Here is a 20980-nt window from a genome sequence, read left to right as displayed (position 1 = left end):
ATAACCATGGACATGAAACAACAACACTCACAAGCATGGTTTCAAAGATTCATGCGCAAGGATTCACATATTTATAACAAAATGTATGTTGTCATTCCTTGATTAATTTTATTATATCATGTGAACGCCCATGCATGTAGATTCAAGCAATAAAGCATTAGTTTCATGATTGCTCATGCCCATGAAAACAACTAGACAACGATATCCAAATCAAGCATAACAAATTAAGTCTAAGCATATTAACATTTTCATTCACCTGTAAGCAAAGAGCCAGGTCTAACACGATTAGCTAGTATTCTGAAAAATTAAAGTGCTAAGCTAAGCTTCCATATGAGCCATACTATACATGAACAAGGATTCAATCGACCTGTCATTTGTCCACAAGCATGGACAGTTAAGGAGATGGCATTTATCATATTTTCCTTTGTAAAAATATAGTCCAGCACCATTCGACTGGGCTTGGGAGGGTTCCACACTTCCCATGATCTTATGCTCTCCTTCCACTCAATACTTATAACAAAACAACAAGACTAAAATTGTCAAAACCTGCACAATGGTCATGATAATTGGTTCTAACGCTAGTCAAAATAGACATTTCAGCTAGCAATTCCTTTGTTATTAAAAGATCAACAATCAAATTTATGCATCATCAACAGTAAAAAGAAAACATCCACAGTTCAAACAAAACTTCACAGCTGGTACTCCTAAATCAACTGAGTTTCTTTTCTCTACCTTTTCAACTGATGGAAAGCTTTTTCAGCAAGTTCAAATGAAGCTTAAGAGAATATAAACAATATTTCTGAAAACTTTGACTTTAGTATGCTAAGAGGTGCACTTCCAAGTAAGTTCCAAGAGAGTATTTTACAACTACTTAATTTGTTGTGAAAAAGATGCATGGTTAGAAACAGTACTGCAAGAAGCCAAAAATGCAATGCAAGCATAATAGTTTTTTTTTTCCTTTAATATTGTCACTTAGTATAAAGCCATTGAATCAAGACTACTGTAGTCAAATGAACACTGTAAAAGAATTCTATACATAAAATAACTTACAGCTCATTAACAAAAATATACACAACACGTTGGATTGCTATCAAAGGCATTGATTGCACATGGTTCAGCTAATAGCAAGCTTGAGCGTAACCCATATGGTCTTGAGAATGTCTAATATATGTATTTTTACAAAGAAAAATGCAAACAGCACACTCGGGTCAGCCATGCCAACCGAAACCCCATGCCCTAAGTTGTATACATAAATAGAAATCAAAACAACCTAGATTCGAGTGATTGATTCCAAGGTCGAAAACCCCCAAATTTTTATTTTATATTGATCATGGCAGCCAAACCCTCCTTTCAATAAATGAATGTAGATCTAATCCAAGAACACGATTCCAAACCCAAATTAAGACACCAGATTAAATTTTTTTTTATAGAAACCAAGATTTAAATCAAGAAAATCAGTAGGATTCGTTGGCATACCCAAATTTTTCCCTCTTTAAAAAGGGGAAATCGATCTAAGGGGAGTGATCCACGGTTCACCCCCATGATTCTTGAGAAAAGAATAACCCTAAGAAGGGGTTCCCAAAAACCCATCTCAAATCAAAGTACGGAATCAAACCCATGTTCGATTCCTCACCCAGTTTCAAAGAAGAACCGTACCTTTTTCGCTGGTTTTCCGGCGATCGGAGGCTGGAGGCGCGTAGGCACGGTCGGCTGGTGTCGCTCCACGTTGCTGCCGTGAAGAGGGGTGCTCGCTGGAGCTGCGGTGGCTGTGGTTTGCCGCAACTTTTTCCGGCGTGCCCTATTCCTCCGATGCGCACGCAGACAGAGAGAGAGACGAGGGAGAGAGATGGGGGACTGAGTGGAGAGAGAGGCGAGGGAGAGAGAACCCCTAACTCCCCTCTTCCTTTTATCGGCCCCCTCCATGCCGAGATTGGGGGGGGAGGTCGGTTACGCCCTGCGTAACCCCCCCCCCCCCCTTTCCCCCTTTCCTTTTCTTTTACACACTATCGGGCAACCCTTATCGGGTTGCCCTTTTCTTTTAAGAGGGTTGTTACATGGGGTGGGGCTCGGGTCCGAACCCGAGACCCGTAACCCGACCCCAAGTCAACATGGATCCACAAATTGGATCCAAATGGATCCAACTGTGGATCCTCGGATTAATTTTAAAAACTTAAAATTTTTATTTCTTTTGAATTTCACATTATACATAAAATTTTAACCCCCATCAATATGGATCCGCAAGTTGGATCCAAGTGGATCCTCGAATTCGCTTAATATATATGTACATATATATATATATGTATATTTCTATTTTATTACCAATATTAATATTATTTTAATATAACTCCATTATTTAAGCATAAATACCCCTCTATGGTTCTTGGATCCGAAACTGGATCCCAGGCCCAAATCACCCATATATCATAATATATTTAAAATAAATGCTTAAAATTATGGTTATTACAAGATGTGTTGATGCGTGCATTACTTTCAGATATGGGAGCTGATATTTTAGAGCCTACAAAATTATGCTGCGACAACAAAAGTGCCATATACATTGCCAACAATCATACCTTTCATGAGTGAAAAAAACACATTGAAATGGATTTCCACTATGTTCGCAAAGAATATTTGAAGGGGACTATTACCTGCCATATGTTCAGTTAGAATTTCAGATCACAGACTTCTTCACCAAAGATCTTCCTTTGCCTAGATTTTTGTATCTTCTTAACAAACTTTCGGTGATTTCACCGTAAGTTTGAGGGAGAGTGTTAAAATTAAATGTATACAAATACCCGACAAGGGTATTTTTGTCTTTTATATTTAGAATAATCCACTAGGGACTGAAATGTAAATTTTTCTGTTTCTTTTTTATTCTTTATTTCTGTTTTTTGTCTGTTTCTATGTCAATCTTTTTTACTGTTGGGAGACTGTCCAACTAGACGTTGAACTGCCTCCCAATAGTCATAAATATGACCATTGGAAGGCAGTCCAACGTCTATTGGACTGCCTCCCATTCATTAAAGGCGAGTCTCTATAAATAGAGCCTCAAGTGTACTTTTATAAAGCATTTGCTATGGTATTCAACTTCTCACTTTGTTTTTCAATAGGCTTTTATGCCTTATTACTGTTTTTGTATTTTATCTCTTGTGAGATTGTAATCGGTCCATTAGAGACCACATTGTTGCTGTGCATTTGTGTAGCTCTTTGTTGGCATTGTATTCATGCACCCTTGTTTCATTTCATATGCACAGTCGTAGGAGCATGCTGAAATTGGCTAGCAGAGTCAACAACGTGAGCGATGTTAGGTCTGGTGATAGTCAGATATGTGAGATCCAATAAGTTGTCTGTAGGGTGTGGGATCTTCTAGAAGAACCCCATCCTCCAACCTTAATTTTGCGTTTATTACTTCTTGAGTCTTCACCTTTTTATCATCTGAAATGCCAGACTTAGTACATATATCTGCAACAAGCTTCATCTGTGACAAAATATATCTTCGGAGAGAATATGCAACTTCAATGCTAAGAAAATATCTAAGAAAACCTAAGTCAGACATGTCATAGCTCTTTTTTAGCATAATTTTAACATTAACAATACTATTTTGATCATTTCCTGTGATAATCATGTCATCAACATAAAGTAATAAGATAACAATATTCATTCCTACACTTTTCACAAAAAGAGCAGTGCTAGTATAACATGAATGAAATCCCAATTTAATCATGATATCACTAAATCGATCAAACCAAGCCTTGGGGGCTTGTTTAAGACCATATAAAGCTTGTAAAAGTTTAAGGGCTTGACCTTGTCCAATATTAACTCTGGGTGGCAGATCCATATATACTTTTTCATTTAGATTTTCATTTAAAAAAGCATTTTTCACATCAAGTTGATATATAGGCCATTTTTTGGTTGATGCGACAATTATTAAGGTTCTAGCACTCTTCATTCTGGCTACGAGAGCGAATGCTTCCTCGTAGTCAATTCCATATTCTTGTGAACATCCCTTGGCCACTAATCTGACTTTATATCTTTCTAAGGATCCATCGCTTTTGGTTTTAACCTTAAAGACCCATCGACATCTAATAAGTTTTTTATGTGAAGGTAGTTTCACTATTTCCCAAGTATTGGACTTTTTCAAGGCATCTAATTCTATCTTCATGGCTTCAACTTATAGTGAGCAAGTTCATAATATGAATGCAGTGTTATCAGACAAGCCCGATAATTAGGCGTAAGAGATTCATATGACACAAACCTATTGGGTGTAATTGATTCTTTAGAAGATCTCTTAACAAGGGTTTCTTCTAAAGATTAGAAAATTTCTCCAAGGCACTAATAGGCCTTTCTTGTTCTCTTCGGGTATAAACATTAATATTTTCGTTACTGATATCATCATTATATGGTGATATATCAATATTGGATACATCACAAGTATCCTCTATATTTTCAAGATGATTGATAGAATCATCACATATATCATCTATAAGGTCATGTAAAAACATGTAGTCAATTTTATTTTGTTTATCTTGTTTTTCAAATCCATTCTCATATTTCAAAAAGGTTACATCTTTTGAAACATATAGTTTGTTTTTTTTGAAATCAAAACATCTATAGCCTTTTTGATTTTTCCCATAGCCTAAAAAGACGCATTCAATCACCTTTGGGGATAACTTATCTCTCTTATGTAACAGGACAAAGCATTTACAACCAAAGATGCGAAGGCGATTGAAGTTGGGAGAAAATTTGAAAAGTTTCTCATATGGAGAAACATTCTTTAGTTTAGAAGAATGCATTCTATTGATTAAATATGTTGAAGTTAAGACGACTTCGGCCCAATTTTTTTTTGGAATATTTTTAGAGATAAGCAATGTTCTAGCGGTTTCGATAATATGTCTATGTTTTCTTTCCGTTAGTCCATTTTGTTGTGGAGTTCTAGGGCACGATTTTGGATGACAAATTCCATTTTGTTTTAAATAATTTTGAAATTCGGTAGACAAATATTCTCCACCGGAATCGGATCTAAGAATGGATATATTGTTTTGAAATTTATTTTGAATTTTCATATGAAATTCTTTAAAGAATAAAAACACTTCCGATTTATGACTAAAAAAATAAATCTAAACATATCTAGTGAAGTCATCGATGACAGTGACATAGTAAGAGTAACCACTTTTAGATATGACCGGAGATGGACCCCAAACATCCGAGTGCACCAATTCAAAAGGTCTTGTAGAAAGAAATGTTCTGGTTGGAAATAGACTGGACTTCATTTTCCAAAAAATGCAATCTTTGCAATTAATGTCTTTTTCCTTACAAATTTTGTTTCCAAATGGAAAAAGATACATTTTTGAATAACTTGGATGTCCAAGTCTTTTATGCCAAGTTTCAATGCTTTTATCTTGGACATAAGTAAAAACAGATTTTGTAGGAAGGTTTAGATGATCCATATAATAGAGGTTTCCCTTCCTATGACCTTGCCCAATCCGCTTCCCGGATTGAAGATCCTTCACAAAGCAACCATTAGCTAAGAAAAATATTTCACATCCATGGTCGACGATTTGGGAAACTGAAAAAAGGTTTAAATTTAGTTTTAAAGCAACTCTAACTTTAGGAACAAAAAGATTTTGAAATTTTTTAGAGTTAAGTGTTCTAATACTTATAATTTTTAAAAGGTTTCATTGGCCGTGGACACACACGAACCTTTTGAATTGGTGTATACATCGGTTAATACATTCTCATGTGGGGTCATATCAAAAGATGCTCCAGAGTCTAAGATCCAATAATACGTACCAGGAGACAAAGTAGATCCAATGGCCGCACCTGATGTGGAGGAAGTGGCTTTGAGAATTTGTTGTAGAGCCATAGAGATTTGACCAAGAGTTTCTTTGAGGTCGCCACTCTTGCCTTCATCTTCTTTGGTGGTGGATTCTTCAAGGGAAGCCACCTTAGGCTTGAATGTTTCATTTAGCTTCGGGCAAGCGGGTTTAATGTGACCTGGCTCGTAGCAATGATGACATATAATCATCTTTCTTTCTCCACTGTAATTTTTTTGTTTTCCAAAGTGGGGTGGTTTATAAGTTTTGACATTGTTGCCGGGTTTGGATACGGCAAGTACTTTATCATTGTTCTTACTCATGCCAAGCCTAGTTTCCTCTTGTGTGATTTCAGCTATGACATCTTCTATTAGAGGAAAAATAGATCTATGGAGAAGTGATGACCTCACTTGCTCAAATTCAGGACTTAGCCCAAACAAAAATTAGAACAACCGATCTTGTTCCATTTGTTTTTGTCTTAGTTCAACACAGAGTTACCGGAAGCGCCTAGGCGTATGGGGAAGCGCATTTCCCCGATATGCGCTTTCGAAGCGCAAAACGTTGCGCTTCCGAAATGCATGGGGAAGCGTCCCCCTTTTTTGTGAAGCGCACTTCCCTTTTATGGGAAGCACATTTCCCTTTTATGGGAAACGCTCTTCCCATTTATGGGAAGCACGTTTCCCCCATGCTTCCCCCTCGCTTCCCCATTTTTTCATTTTTTTCGCTTCCCCTCGCTTCCGGTTCGCTTCCTAGGTCGCTTCCGGTTCGCTTCCTAGGTCGCTTCCGAGACGGCTCATAATTTTCTTCTAATTGGTCCCACGCTTCCCCGCTTTCTAAATTTTTGAAAGTGCCTCGTTTCTCGCTCTTGCTTCCCGTATCGCTTTCCGCTCCCGCTTCCTTGACTGGTAACTCTGGTTCAACCTCCTCCATAGCAACCCATTTGGGCTCTAAAAGGGCCAACTCGTCCCATAGTGGATTTAATGCACTATAGTAATCTTGTATACTCGAATCACCTTGTTTGGTGGTTCTAATTTTTTCTTGCAAAAAATATGTTCTTGCAAGGTCTTTTTGGGTATACATACCCTTCATAAAAAACCAAGCCTCATTGGCTCAGCGAAATTTAACTATATTTGCACATACCTTGAGTTCAACATTGTTCATGAACCAAGCAAGGATTTTGGCGTGATTGCTTTCCCAATCTTTAACTTTCCTTTGGCGGTCTTCAATGGCTTTGAGGCGAGCATCTCCCTCAAGAGCCTTTTCTTGGTCTCCTTCAATCTTGAGAACCCTCAAAAAATTTTAACCTTAATTATAGTTCAAATATTGAAATTTTGAGACTAATTTATTTATTTTTTTGATAAGTATAAGTAAATCAAATCTTATAATGCAGAAACGATTTTTGAAAACGGTTAAGACTTTGGGCGCGGTTACACTAAAAATAACAATCAAATCAAAATGTACGGGATATACACATTTCAAACCACGTACAATATAAGACTGAAATATGAAGAGTTTTAATTTCATTTCAAATCAGATTATGAAAACAATACTTCAGTCTCTACACGATCAAGTACTTAAAATGAAAAGATCATGAATACCAAGATCGCAAGGTAAGAGTGAACCCTCGAGGATGCAGCTCGACTAGCCCTTCGCTCAAACTACTCATCATACTTTACCTGCAATACCTGTCCTCCATAAAATGGAGTCAGACTCGCTAAAGTCTGGTAAAACAACCTAAACTCAAACTTAAGGAAAACATATCAAGAATTTAAAGGTAAAGATATATTATTCATCCATCGTCAAGTGATAGACAAGGGAACAACATCCTATGAGTCATTCATTTCAAGCATTCGAACATAAAACATTTAAAAACATTTCATCACTTAATATTCTATTCAACTTTAACTCACGTAATAAAGCATAATCTATATGCATTCAAGTCATACAAGTCATCGCATAAATATATATATATATATATATATATATATATATATATATATATATATATATATATATATATAAAGACATTCAGATCATTGCATCATTTTCATATGCATTCATAATTCTTATAAACAATAAGTCAAATCACATTTGACCATTTCAACGTGAAACAACGCACATACCTTATAAGTAATTTAGTTAGATATTCATGATATACATCAATCATGATACATAGGTGTGATATATTTACTCAGACAATCATAATGCAATCATTTGCAATGAAACTATGTAGGCGTGATGTATCATTCACCTAATAAGTCAAAACTAGTCATTTGTAGGCATGATGTGTCATTCACCTATACGCTAACATAAGCGTCACAATCATAACCTCATATCAAGATCTAAAATCAATAAGGATCTTATTATCATATCTGAGTTCAATATATAATCATGCTATAATAGAAAAGCCAAATTTATAGATTCATAACCGGTTATCTCAATCAACTCAGAAGATCATCACAATTCATCATAACATTTCATTTATTCATAATAAAGATTTACAAAATCCACACCGGATCACCTGGTCGGAGAATTGTACAACCTCACAAGGAGTTACCGCCCTAGACGAATGGTCTGTCTGGTCTTGGACAATGCACTTTCTCACAAGAATATACCGTCTTCGCGGGCTACCCGCTCTTGGACAATGCACTTCCTCACAGAGATTTACTGCTCTAGCCGGATTACCTGATCTGGTCATGCACACCCTCACAGAAAATCCTTTGGGAACAATTCCTCAACGGGTATCATATCCAGTGAAAACTATTGTGATACATGCATCAATACAATTGACCACTCTCAGGGTCGATAGCCATCAACACGGGCATAAGCATGTATACAATCAAAACATTACATCATACATCAGTTTATATGGCATTAAAATTATAAAATCACACATTTAACCAATAAGGCTTCATGAACCAAAGTTCACTATTGAACTTAAACATTTATCGCATGCATTCATAATTTTATTTCATGTGGCATTTAAAGCATATCATATATAAGCATATTATCCTACGCATCATATCATCGCCACAAAGAACATTGCACTTCGTAAATTGAACCTCGAACCATGCGTAAACAAAACATGATTTTTATGCATGCATACATGAACATGCACATTTCATAGTACGAAGCAACTAAACCTCAACATATATAACTCCTACGTAGTTCGAGATTTGCACACACGATAAAAGTCATATGCATTTTTTACCACATGAATCGATATATCACCTTAAATATAATTGTTTAAGGGTTGGTCAAAATCTTATTGACCATCCTACCGTACATCATACGCATATATTCCTCAAGCAAACAAGACATACAAGTTCAAAACAATTTATAACATTCACATGCATTCTTCTATATAAGAATAAATGAGTCCATCATATGACAAGACAATATATATAACATTCACAGTATGCATCGAACACAACTTATACATATCCATAGTAGTTATATGTGCACCATGTATCAAATTCATACAAACACACAAAATAACATAGTATGCGCAAACCAAAGTATGATGACACACATTGCGTACACATTATACATTCATAAGTGCACAGGCATTCAAACCCACACATAGGTATACCTGCAGCAAACACACTCTATATTTCGCTAACTACAATCATGACAAGCATGATCCCCGAACTACAATCACAAGAGTCCTAGATATCCATAACTAAGTGAAGTGTGTAAACATAACTTGTATTTGCAATTCATTTAGATATTCAGTGCAACATCATGCTTACATAATTAGTGCCTAAACATGCTCTCTATAAGTTCAGTTAAGGTATCTTACCTTAATAATGTGAAGAACAATGAATCAAAACTCAAAAGACCGAGGAGTTTCGAAGTCCGCAAAGACCGCTACCCAAGCAATACAACGAACCCTTCGTGTGCGATCGCAAATGCCAAAAACTCAAAAAATGTCAATTATAACAAGATTAGTCAAAAATAGCAAATTACCCTATAAATCATTACCAAGAGCCAAATAACACACAAATAGACTCTAATAATTTACAAACTCTATCAAAAATATATTTAAATATAATATATATATATATATATAAATAGTGATTTATAGCCCAAAATAGTTCTATAAATGCAAATTATACCCTAATTGGCTTGAATGAACAATTGCATATGTAATAAATAAATAAATGAAATTCAAAAGCTAGAAACACATTTCTAATTTGGAGATAAAAAAAATGAGTTCTTTATTCATTAATAATCCTTAAAAATTACGAGTTTTACATGGTGAGCTCTAATTGAAGTTATGGAATAAAACCCATTACATAACCCCAAAGTTTCTTACCTTTGAGATTGTTCTCCATTCCCAATGCCCACATCATGTAGTTTTTTTCATTGAGCTTGAAGGATATATCGATTTTGGATTCCATGATGCCACCAAAGTTGCGAGGAATAGAGACGATGAATGTAAAGATTAATATCATGCCTTTTCTTCTATGAATCAAATGGCTCTGATACCATGTAATGAAGTATGCAAAAAGATAAAGAATGCTAAAAGCATTCACAATGCCCAACAATGGACAAATACAAAAAAGGAATAATAGCTAAGTTCACTATGGAACAATACATACACAAACTTTAAGAAAAACACAAACTAAAAATATAAAATCACTTTATTGAAAGAGAGCACTAAGGCTTAGTAAAAAAAATACAAGGGGTTTCACTCCTATTTATACACACAAGGTGATTCAAAAAGGGAGGCCAAAAGGGGGCTCCCAAAGAGTCGTTGGGGCCCCCAACGACTCTATTGTGGGCCCCCTCTTTGGCGTGAAATAAAAAAGAAAAAAACAAAAAGGAAAAAAGAAAAACAAAAATAAAGTTAAAATAAAAAAATATAGTTGTTTAATAAAACAACTATGAAAAGACTATAATACCCCTATCCGGTATTATGGTTTTATACATATATATATGTATTAATACATATGATTTAACAATTTCCTACAATCGTGGCTAGGAATATGAACCACTCATCGGGTTCTTGGGGTAAACAGTGCACACGACGTTCAGTGTCCTTACTGTCCCCCACGACCACCATCCAAGGATCCCACCCTTACAGAGGGCAATCAAGAAAGAAAATTCGTTATACTGTTTAGGTCTCTTATACCATTATTAAATTATTAAGGGTTCTTCACACGAACAATATACAAATCAACATACATTATCCAATCAGGCCTTTACCCTGACAATTATAACAATGATACTTGTACCATATTGAATTAAATCAGGAGTACTATAAATTAACATATTAATGCATTTCATAACTTATTATTTTAAGAACAATGCACAAGCATATGGCCTCCAAAGGCCCATAAGTGATTTAACCATAACCCTTATTCAATTCAATATACTTAAATAACAATGGAGACTTAAGTGAACACCAAACTCACATGAACAACAGAATATCCATTTGTATTCACATTAATCTCATCCGAAATGGATATTTATGCATGTTTGTGGCTACAAGAAATCGGATGCATAATCAAATAAAAACTCAAATTTAATTGAACTGGAAATCCAGACTTAATATGATTCAATCAAGACCCGATTATTCAATTTACAATCTCATATTCAAATTACTTCACGAGAAATCAGGTTTTTACTTAATTAAATTCAAACTTAAATTGTTAAATAAAACTTGGATTTTTATTCAATCTAAAACTAGATTTAAGCCCACTCTTAAATTTTTAATTTAAATCTTGTTCAATCAGATTCTAAAATCAGAAATTTAGTATTAAGACCAACCAAGAAGTTAGTTTCATAATGGTGAAGAAAAGTCAGATTTTTGACCAGTTACTTAAATCTCAAATTGTATTTAATCTAAAGCTAGATTTTGAAATCGAACAAAAATTTAGATTTTGTTTAATAAAATTTCCAGATGCACATGTTTGGATAAAACTCAGTTTGTTTCAATTAAATTCAGATTCAAATCACATTTAAACAAAAACTCAGGTTTATACAGTTAAGTCCTAACCCAGATTTAACTAATCGACTGCAACTTCAGGTTTATTAAATTCCAAAAAAAAAAAAAACAGATTTAGATTCATCAACAAAAACTCAGGTTTTATTTCTTCAAAATTCCAGATTTAATTAAGCCAGATAAAATTCAGTTCCAGTTAAACTAATAACAGATTTTATAACTTAATTACAACTCAGATATAATACACAAAAATCCAGATTTGCTCAAGCTTAAATAGGACTCGGATTTACAGAACTAAATCCAGATTTGCCTACCTCAAACAAATCCCAGATTTAACATGTATTTAAATCTTTCTATTTACATAAATCCAAAAACCTAGCTTAAATACACAATATAAACAAAAATTATAGCTTGACATGATGTGACAAAAACAAAATAAATAACGTGGGCGTGCATCCAAGGGTCATCGAAACATGAATCGGAACATGCGTGAATCGAGATTAATAAACTAACACCAACATACCTAAATCTAGATTAAATGCAACTAATCCGAACATGCTATTAATTCCACATGCTGTTAAAAATATCATACTCTAAGCCAAGGAAAGAAAATCAGATTTCAAATAACACTATGTAATACAAATCTGTACAAAAAACATGAATTAAACAAAATCAATGCATGGGAAAATAATCAAAGCATGGGTAAATCTGAGCATGGAAAAATAATCTGCTCATGCTCTAACCAATGTCAGAACCACTCAGATAAACGAAATTTGTAACGACCCCAATCCAGACCCTTTAAAAATGCGGAATATTTTTTTTTTCTAAGAGTTGCGGAAACCTTCCCAGAGATCTGGGGTCCTCACAGTTCCACTTTCCTTTGGATAGCTCAACCACCACAAACGAAGTTGCAATTATCATCCATAAGAACCCAACCAAATTTCTTTATTTATGAGTAGGTAAATTTCAAAGACAAGGTTTTATTCAACTGAAAGTAAAGTAACAACTGCAGAAATTAAAAGAGCTAAAAGAAATAAAACTAGAGCCACTATGTCCCCTACTGAAACTGACAAGCGCAAGTATGACTCTCATCCATCCTCAGTAGCCAGTCCAGCCTCACTGTTCACCATGGTCCTGTGAAAAACCAACAAAGTATGGTGTCAGAACCGAAATTCTGAGCACAGCTACTTCTAAAGAAACAAGGTGAGATAAAGAACATGGATAAGATTTCATGCAATGATTTAAGTGAGTGCAGATATAAAATTTGCAACATTTAAATATCCATAACTTCCAATAATTGCATATACTCACCAGTCAAGAACAATAAAGCAGTGTCATATATCAATAACGAAATAATCAAACCTTTCAGCATGATTCCACAAAGTAAATCATATGCTACCACCAAATGATATCAAGAATGATTTAAACATGCATGATCTAATGCATAACAGAAAAATGCATGATTATGTGCAATGCATGATTTCTTCTGTTATCTTTCATTTAAGTTTCATCTTTTCATATGCATGTCCTATTAGATGCACACATCCTTAAGTTCCTCTTTTTAATTACAGTTGCCCGCGGATACACCAAACGGGTACAAACCCTGAGGTCAAGTAGGTTCCCAGGGTAGCTTAACACACAATTTGTATTTTATTACTGGGTTCCAACTTAGCCCTCGACCGATATCAGGAAACAACACCATCCATCGGAACATTAGACCTCCACATCTAATGTCGGGGACACAAGGGACACCCCACGCCCACAAGTGCCACTTTTTTGGTACCATAAACTCACAGTTGTGACTAACACACCACTCCCGAGTAAAGTGGCGGGCTCTCCCTAAAACCGTGGCAAGGAGAAGAACCTCAATATCGGGTTCAGGGGCAACAACGCACACGGAGTTTTTGTATCCTCACAGTCTCCCCAAGACCGGATAACTAAGATTCTCATACTCCAGATGAGATATCTCAGAATGTATATTACACTGTTCTTATTCATTATATTTTATTTAATTTCATTCTTTAAGTTTGCAACACAATATGCAAAAGTAAAGTGAAAACCCGCATCCTCCCTTGCAGGGACCCATTCGGGACTCCAGCCCGTATAAACCACTAGAACAATGTAGTAATGTGCCAAACCATCTTATGTGGTTCAAGTGATGCAGTTAAAAACATATGTGAAAACAAACCAAACCCACGGCTCTCCAGGCCGATGATGGTCCAATTTGGCCATCGAGGCATCACATCTCAACACAAAAGTAGTGTTTTATTTATAACACTAAGGCAAAATGCCAAAAGCATAATGCACTCATGCGATCCTAAACATATGCATGACATAGTTCATTCATATGCATTTTCAATATGTGTGTGTTACCTACATCACATATGGGTATTAACCAATCCATGGTTTCTTTAAGTGTATTAGTGTACATGTGCAATTTCACATATAAATCAAGTGTACATGTTCAGGAAGAATTAGTAATAATTGAATCATGCTCACACTCATGAATACCATAATCATAACAGTCAAGTGAAAGCATAAACCTCCACGACAAGTGTTTCCAAATGCACATCCATATGTGCCAATATAACCATGGTCATGAAACAACAACACTCACAAGCATGGTTTCAAAGATTCATGTGCAAGGATTCACTTATTTATACCAAAATGCATGTTGTCATTCCTTGATTGATTTTATTATATCATGTGAACACCCATGCATGTAGATTCAAGAAATAAAACATTACTTCCATGATTGCTCATGCCCATGCAAACAACTAGACAACGATATCCCAATCAGGCACAACAAATCATGTCTAAGCATATTAGCATTTTCATTCGCCTGTATGCAAAGAGCCAGGTCTAACACGATTAGCTAGTATTTCTGAAAAATTAAAGTGCTAAGCTAATCTTCCATATGAGCCATACTATACATGAACAAGGATTCAATCGACCTGTCATTTGTCCACAAGCATGGACAGTTAAGGAAATGGCATTTACCATATTTTCCTTTGTAAAAATATAGTCCAGCACCATTCGGCTGGGCTTGGCAGGGTTCCACCCAAATTTCAGTATCATACAATAATTTTCATGCATGAGTATTTCCATCAACCTATCATGATGAGTATGATTAACAAAGAATCAACCATTATGAGTGCCAATACATGCCTACCCAGAAGGAAGTGTTACATATATATGTTAAGAGAACCTGTGACAAAAAATTTTTAAAACAGCATATGTACATATCTTGTACAAGTGGAAAGGAAATGTACTTATATATATAGATATATATATATTGCTCCATTACGACACATTTTCTCTAATAAGAATATAACTCGTATTTACATGGCACCACCATGGTTCACCTGAACCGCAAGCTCGAATAAGAACTTATTTTACTAAAATCATAAGTAACTTAAACTCAACAAATGTTGTGCTTGAACTTGACACCAATAAGTTTCTGTCATTACAACTAATCAAAACTAACACAGAACTTAACACTGAAATCAATTATTTTGCTAATTCATATACGGGAACAAGTAAGTCTCACATATTAAATCTGAAACAAAGGTAATATAGGAACTTAGTTCAAATTACAGGAATCAAAAGCAACTACCTTCACCAAGACTTAGCTAAACAGTTTCCTTTGATAAATAAACCCAGACTATTTCAAAACAGAATTTTATTTCTGTTATATACTTAACAGGACATCACTGTAACCTGGAATATATGTAACAGGATTTGATTTTCATCCAATATGTTGAAAAACAGAGATCATAAACTAAATCCTAAACTTACATTATATAAAAAAAAAAACTGTAAACACCAATGATGTAGAGTACAACACATGTGATTGGTCTTCATATGCAAGAGATGACATCACAAAATATATCTAACTATGGATCCATCCTTAAGAACATCAGTTCATTCAATTATACCTATCAATTTATTCTACATGAGCCAACCGTCGGGCATCAAACATGTGGGTGACCTAGAGCATGGTTTTAAGACTCGCTGAGTCAACTCGGTGACCTGCATGGCTGGGGCCATCCCCTACCTCAGCCGATCCCCCTTTCACAATGGAAACCCCAAACCTCCAAATCATAGGTTAGGGTTTTCGGATTAGGGTCGATGAAAACCCCCAAAACAAAATTTAATCCACAAAACAACAAAGGAAACAACAATCAGCCAGGAAAAAGTTCCCCAGAGACCCTCAAAAGACTACACGGGATCGAACCCATGTTCGATCCCTCACCTGGATTCGATAGGAGCCCCGTACCTCTTTCTCGGCGACTTTTCCGGCGATCGAAGGCTGGAGGCTGACGCTCCTCACTGCTGCCGTGATTGTTGGTGGCCGAAGTTCGTCGGCGACCTCCCTGCCTCCGGCGCACGCACACCGACAGAGAGAGAGAGAGATGGGAGAGAGACGAGACGAGTGGAAGAAAGATAGAGGGACTGAGTGGAGAGAGAGACGAGGGAGGGAAAACCCCTAACCCTACTCCTCTTATCGGCCCCCTCTAGCCGAGATGGGGGGAGGTCGGTTACGCCCTGCGTAACCCCCCCTCTTTCCCCCTTTCTGTTTTTGTGTAAGGTTTTATCGGGCAACCCTTATCGGGTTGCCCTTTTTATTTAAAAGGCTGTAACATGGGGCGCGGCTCGGGTCCGAACCCGGGACCCGTAACCCGGCCCCAAAAATCAAAATGGATCCATTAAGTTGGATCCAACTGTGGATCCTCGGATAAATATTAAAAAACTTAAAATTTTATTTATTTATTTATTAAATCGAGGTTTAAATCGATTAATCCTAATTACCCCCTTTATGGGTCCTGGATCTGCAAATTTGGATCTAGGCCCAATTTGCCTAAATTAAAAATATTTTGTAACCAAAATTTCCGGGTTTTACAAAATTGGTTCATGCTAAAAATTTGTAAAGCATGAACAAAAATTTGCATAGGCATGCATCCCGGGATTTTACAGAAATGTGATATTTAGGATCTGATTGAGTAAAAAAGAACCCACACAGGCAAGATCCTAAAAATCTATAAGTGAACCAAAAAAAAAACTATTGATCCACGGGATAGCAGAACCAGAGTTACCGGAAGCGCCTATGTAAGTGGGGAAGCGCGCTTCGGAAGCATAAAACGTCGCGCTTCCGAAACGCGTGGAGAAGCGTGCTTCCCTTTTATGGAAAGCATGCTTCCCTTTTATGGAAAGCATGCTTCCCCCACGCTTCCCCCATTTTTTCAATTTTTTTTTTTTGTATTTTTTAATTTTTTTTAAAATTTTTTCGCTTCCCCTTCGCTTCCTAGGTCGCTTCCGGTTCGCTTCCGAGACGATTCCCGATTCGCTCCTAAGTGATCCCACGCTTCCCGCTTCCTAAAATTTTGAAAGTGCCTCGCTTCCCGCTCCTGCTTCCCGTATCGCTTCCCGCTCCCGCTTCCTCAAATGGCAACCATGAGCAGAACTATACCTATTGACTCCAACGAAAAAAACCCAAAGAAATACTTATAAGCAAATCTATATTTTACTTATATTCCTTTCTTTGCTTTTTGTAAACTCTATACAGAATCAATCCATGCTAATCTCCTGCTCTAAGGAGTTAAGCGAGAGGCCTGTACCTTTTTGCTATGGATAGATCTGTGAAGAAGAAGAAGAAGAAGAAGAAGAAGATAAAAAAGAAGCACAGGTCAGCCTGCTCTTGGACTATCCTCTTCTTTGTCTTTCTATCACGCTGCCCTTCCTCTCTCTCTCTCATTACCTTCTCTCTTGCTGCCCTCTCTCTCAACGTCGTGTTTTGAGAAAGAGGCTTTACAACTGTTTATAAAAGGGGGAAATCCCCTTTCTTTACCAAGAGAGGAGATGCCCCATATTAAAAAAAAGCTTAGGAAAGATACCTTTCCTAATAACAAGTTTACTAAAAAAAACTTTGATAAAATTTGCCTAAATGAGTTAAAAAAAATCTGAAACTCTCAACAGCTATGGACCATGGATCCTATTCATTGGGTCCGCGATCCATTAAGGGTTCACACCTAAACCAATCCTGTTGTTTCAATTAAATAATAATATAATATTATTTAACATAAATTGTATAAAATATTATTAATTGTATTTTTTGAACCTAAAAATTTTACGAGGTCTTAGATAAAGGATAGAAGAGCATAAGGCTAGTGCTTGATGTATTTGACGTGCTAATGGTTTGACTTTTATTCTAATTCTATATTTAAAGGATTGTCATGCTTCCTTTGGTTTTCTGTTCACTACTGTTGCTTTTGATTTAGAGATGCTTATTTGGTTGCTCCATCTATCATTTGGTGTTATTAAAAATTGGTCATGTTTTTCCATAGGGAACTGATTCTGGTGTCGACACATATTTTGGCCTTTGCACATATCCAGGCTGGGAGCAACGCCATCGCATTGATTTTAAGGTTATGGAGATATGCCACTTATTTTGGATGACTTGGAGTTGTAACTCCTGATGGGCATGTGTATGCATGTGGATGTGTGCGTCTATGTCCATTTGTGGGTCTGCGTTGCATGTGTTCCTTGTGCATGCGCTTGTGTGTGTGTGTATGTGTGTGGGTGAGTGCCTGGATGAGTGTGGGTGTGAGGGTGTTTGTGTGTGTGAGGAGGTTGAGAATTGTAACATGCTAGTTAGAAGTATAGATGTGTTGGATAATTTTCTTTTCCCCTCATGCAAACTCCTGTGTGTGCCTTCAAGGTAGGCCCTAAATATTTTGCATTAAGAATCCTTTGATTAAGACGCCTGCTTGCTTCTACGCATTCCGTGGGCCTTGGTTTTTGCACATACCAGGTTTCACTGTGAAAGATCAAGGCTGTGGTTGGTGGGGTTTGGGTTCCAATCTTATCCATATCTGTTCAATATCAATCAACAACAACAACAACAACAACTACGCCTTCATCCCAAAACAATTGGGGTCAGCGATATGAACCAAAAAAGAAATTCATTTTGGGTCTTCCACATGAATCCTTTTCCTCCAATCATTTCTATCCAACGCCATGTCCTCGGTGAGGTTCAAAGCATTCATATCCTTTCCTATCATCTCCATCCAAGTCTTCCTAGGCCTACCCCGACCTCTTTTAACTAATATATTTTCCCATTTCTCCAACCTTCTAACTGGAGCATCATTAGGCCTTCGCCGAATATGTCCAAACCACCGTAAACGATTCTCTCGCATCTTATTTTCAATGGGTGCAACACCTACCTTCTTACGTATCTCTTCGTTCCGAATCTTATCTTTTATTGTATTTCCACACATCCATCTAAGCATCCGCATCTCAGCTACACTCATTTTTTGAATATGATGTCTCTTGGCAGCCCAACATTCCGTACCATATAGTAAAGCGGGTCTAATAGTCGTCCTATAAAACTTTCCCTTCAACCGCAATGGCATTCTACGATCACACAGCACTCCATTAGCACTTTTCCATTTCATCCACCCAACCTTTATCCTATGATTTACATCTCCATCAATTTCTCCATACTTTTGAATGATGGATCCCAAATATTTGAAATAATCATTCACCGGTATATCTTGCTCACCAAGCTTCACTACACTCCCATCACTACTTCGTTGCTTACTAAACCGACATTCCATATATTCAGTCTTACTCTTACTCAACTTAAAACCTCTAGCTTCCAATGTCTGTCTCCATAATTCTAACTTAGCATTAACCCCAGCTCTAGACTCATCAATCAAAACAATATCATCAGCAAACAACATACACCACGGTACATTTTCTTGAATTGATCTCGTAATCTCATCCATCACTATCGCAAATAGGAAAGGGCTTAAAGCAGATCCTTGATGTAACCCAACCGTTATCGGAAAATTGGTTGTCACCCCTCCACAAGTGCGGACATTGGTTACTACTCCTTCATACATATCTTTAATTATACTAATGTACTTGAGAGAAACACCTTTCTTCATCATTGTCCACCAGAGAACGTCCCTAGGTACTCTATCGTACGCCTTCTCTAAATCAATAAAAACCATATGCAAATCTTTGTTCCTCTCTCTATATCTTTCAATAAGTTGTCTAAGAAGATGTATAGCTTCCATAGTTGATCTTCCAGGCATAAAACCAAATTGATTCTCCGATATCATGACAACCTTCCTCAACCTAGACTCAATCACCCTCTCCCAAAGTTTCATAGTATGACTCATGAGTTTTATACCACGATAGTTTGTGCAATCTTGTATATCACCCTTATTCTTATATAAAGGCACCAAAGTACTCTTCCTCCACTCATTAGGCATCTTATTTGTTCGCCAAATCAAGTTAAAAAGATTTGTCAACCATTCTAAACCTTTCTCTCCCAAGCATTTCCAAGCCTCGATAGGTATACCATCTGGGCCAACTGCCCTTCTTGATTTCATTTTCTTCAAAGCCTCTGCAATTTCTTTCTGTTGTTCAATATCAATCACAACAGAAAAAAATTATGACCGAATTGGAGGTCATACAATGTTTGGATTTGCATTTTCTCCATCCAGTTGTAATGAAATAGTTTTAACACAATCGGATTCAAGTTGGTTGCTCACTTCAATTCAGCCATTCTTGGTTTGTGTGCATAGGATAGTGTTGTGAGACCATCCAAAATGGAGCACAAGGTACAAGATTACCAGAGATCCCCACTACATTTGATTGTGAATAAGCATATCATTCATAGTATGTAAATAAAATTTGGAGTTATCTTTATATATTTGGATCTGTTTGCATGAAGATCTTATGAGGTGATTGATGCCCTTTAAGAATCCAGTTCCAGAAGAATGACCATTGGGTCTGTTTATTTATATTCTTTTGCCATGGTAATAGGTGTGGTATCATGACAATCTCAGCAAGGTGATTTCTTGAATAAATATTGAGCTAAAAATCATAGGTTCAAGCTTTATCAACTCAATCTGGCCACATAGATGTGTTCAGGAAGGTTTGTTTGCTAAGGATCAAGCCCTGAATCGTGTTATTTCGATCCAAAAATATGCTTTTTTGAGTCATGAAATTTTAGTACATTGTAGACCGTTCATTTTTTAAGCCCTTAAAAAACCTGCTTATGTGTCACAATCATATGATTCAAAACTCATTTCCCAGTAAACAAACATTGTAGATCACATCCATAAGATTTAATTTACATAAAAAAATAAAACATATGATTTTTACCTCAATAGTTCCATATAATTCGGTGCCTTCAAAGACACCA

At 36.4% G+C, this 20980-nt stretch overlaps 1 protein-coding gene across 1 annotated transcript in view; it reads left to right on the top strand.

The window, feature by feature from the left end:
- POL{LAMBDA} (DNA polymerase lambda (POLL)) overlaps positions 1 to 20980 on the top strand; it is a 149247-nt gene that overhangs the window by 104862 nt on the left and 23405 nt on the right. The window contains exon 11 of the mRNA XM_090006061.1: positions 18108 to 18188. Coding sequence (XP_089862187.1) covers positions 18108 to 18188 — 81 coding nt within the window. The remainder of the gene's footprint in view (positions 1 to 18107; positions 18189 to 20980) is intronic.

The sequence above is a fragment of the Nuphar pumila genome, chromosome 5, assembly GCF_984573655.1.
Source record: "Nuphar pumila chromosome 5, dmNupPumi1.hap1.1, whole genome shotgun sequence".
NCBI lineage: Eukaryota > Viridiplantae > Streptophyta > Magnoliopsida > Nymphaeales > Nymphaeaceae > Nuphar > Nuphar pumila.
The sequence above is the reverse complement of the archived record's forward strand: the minus strand, read 5'-3'. Positions and strand labels throughout refer to the sequence as shown.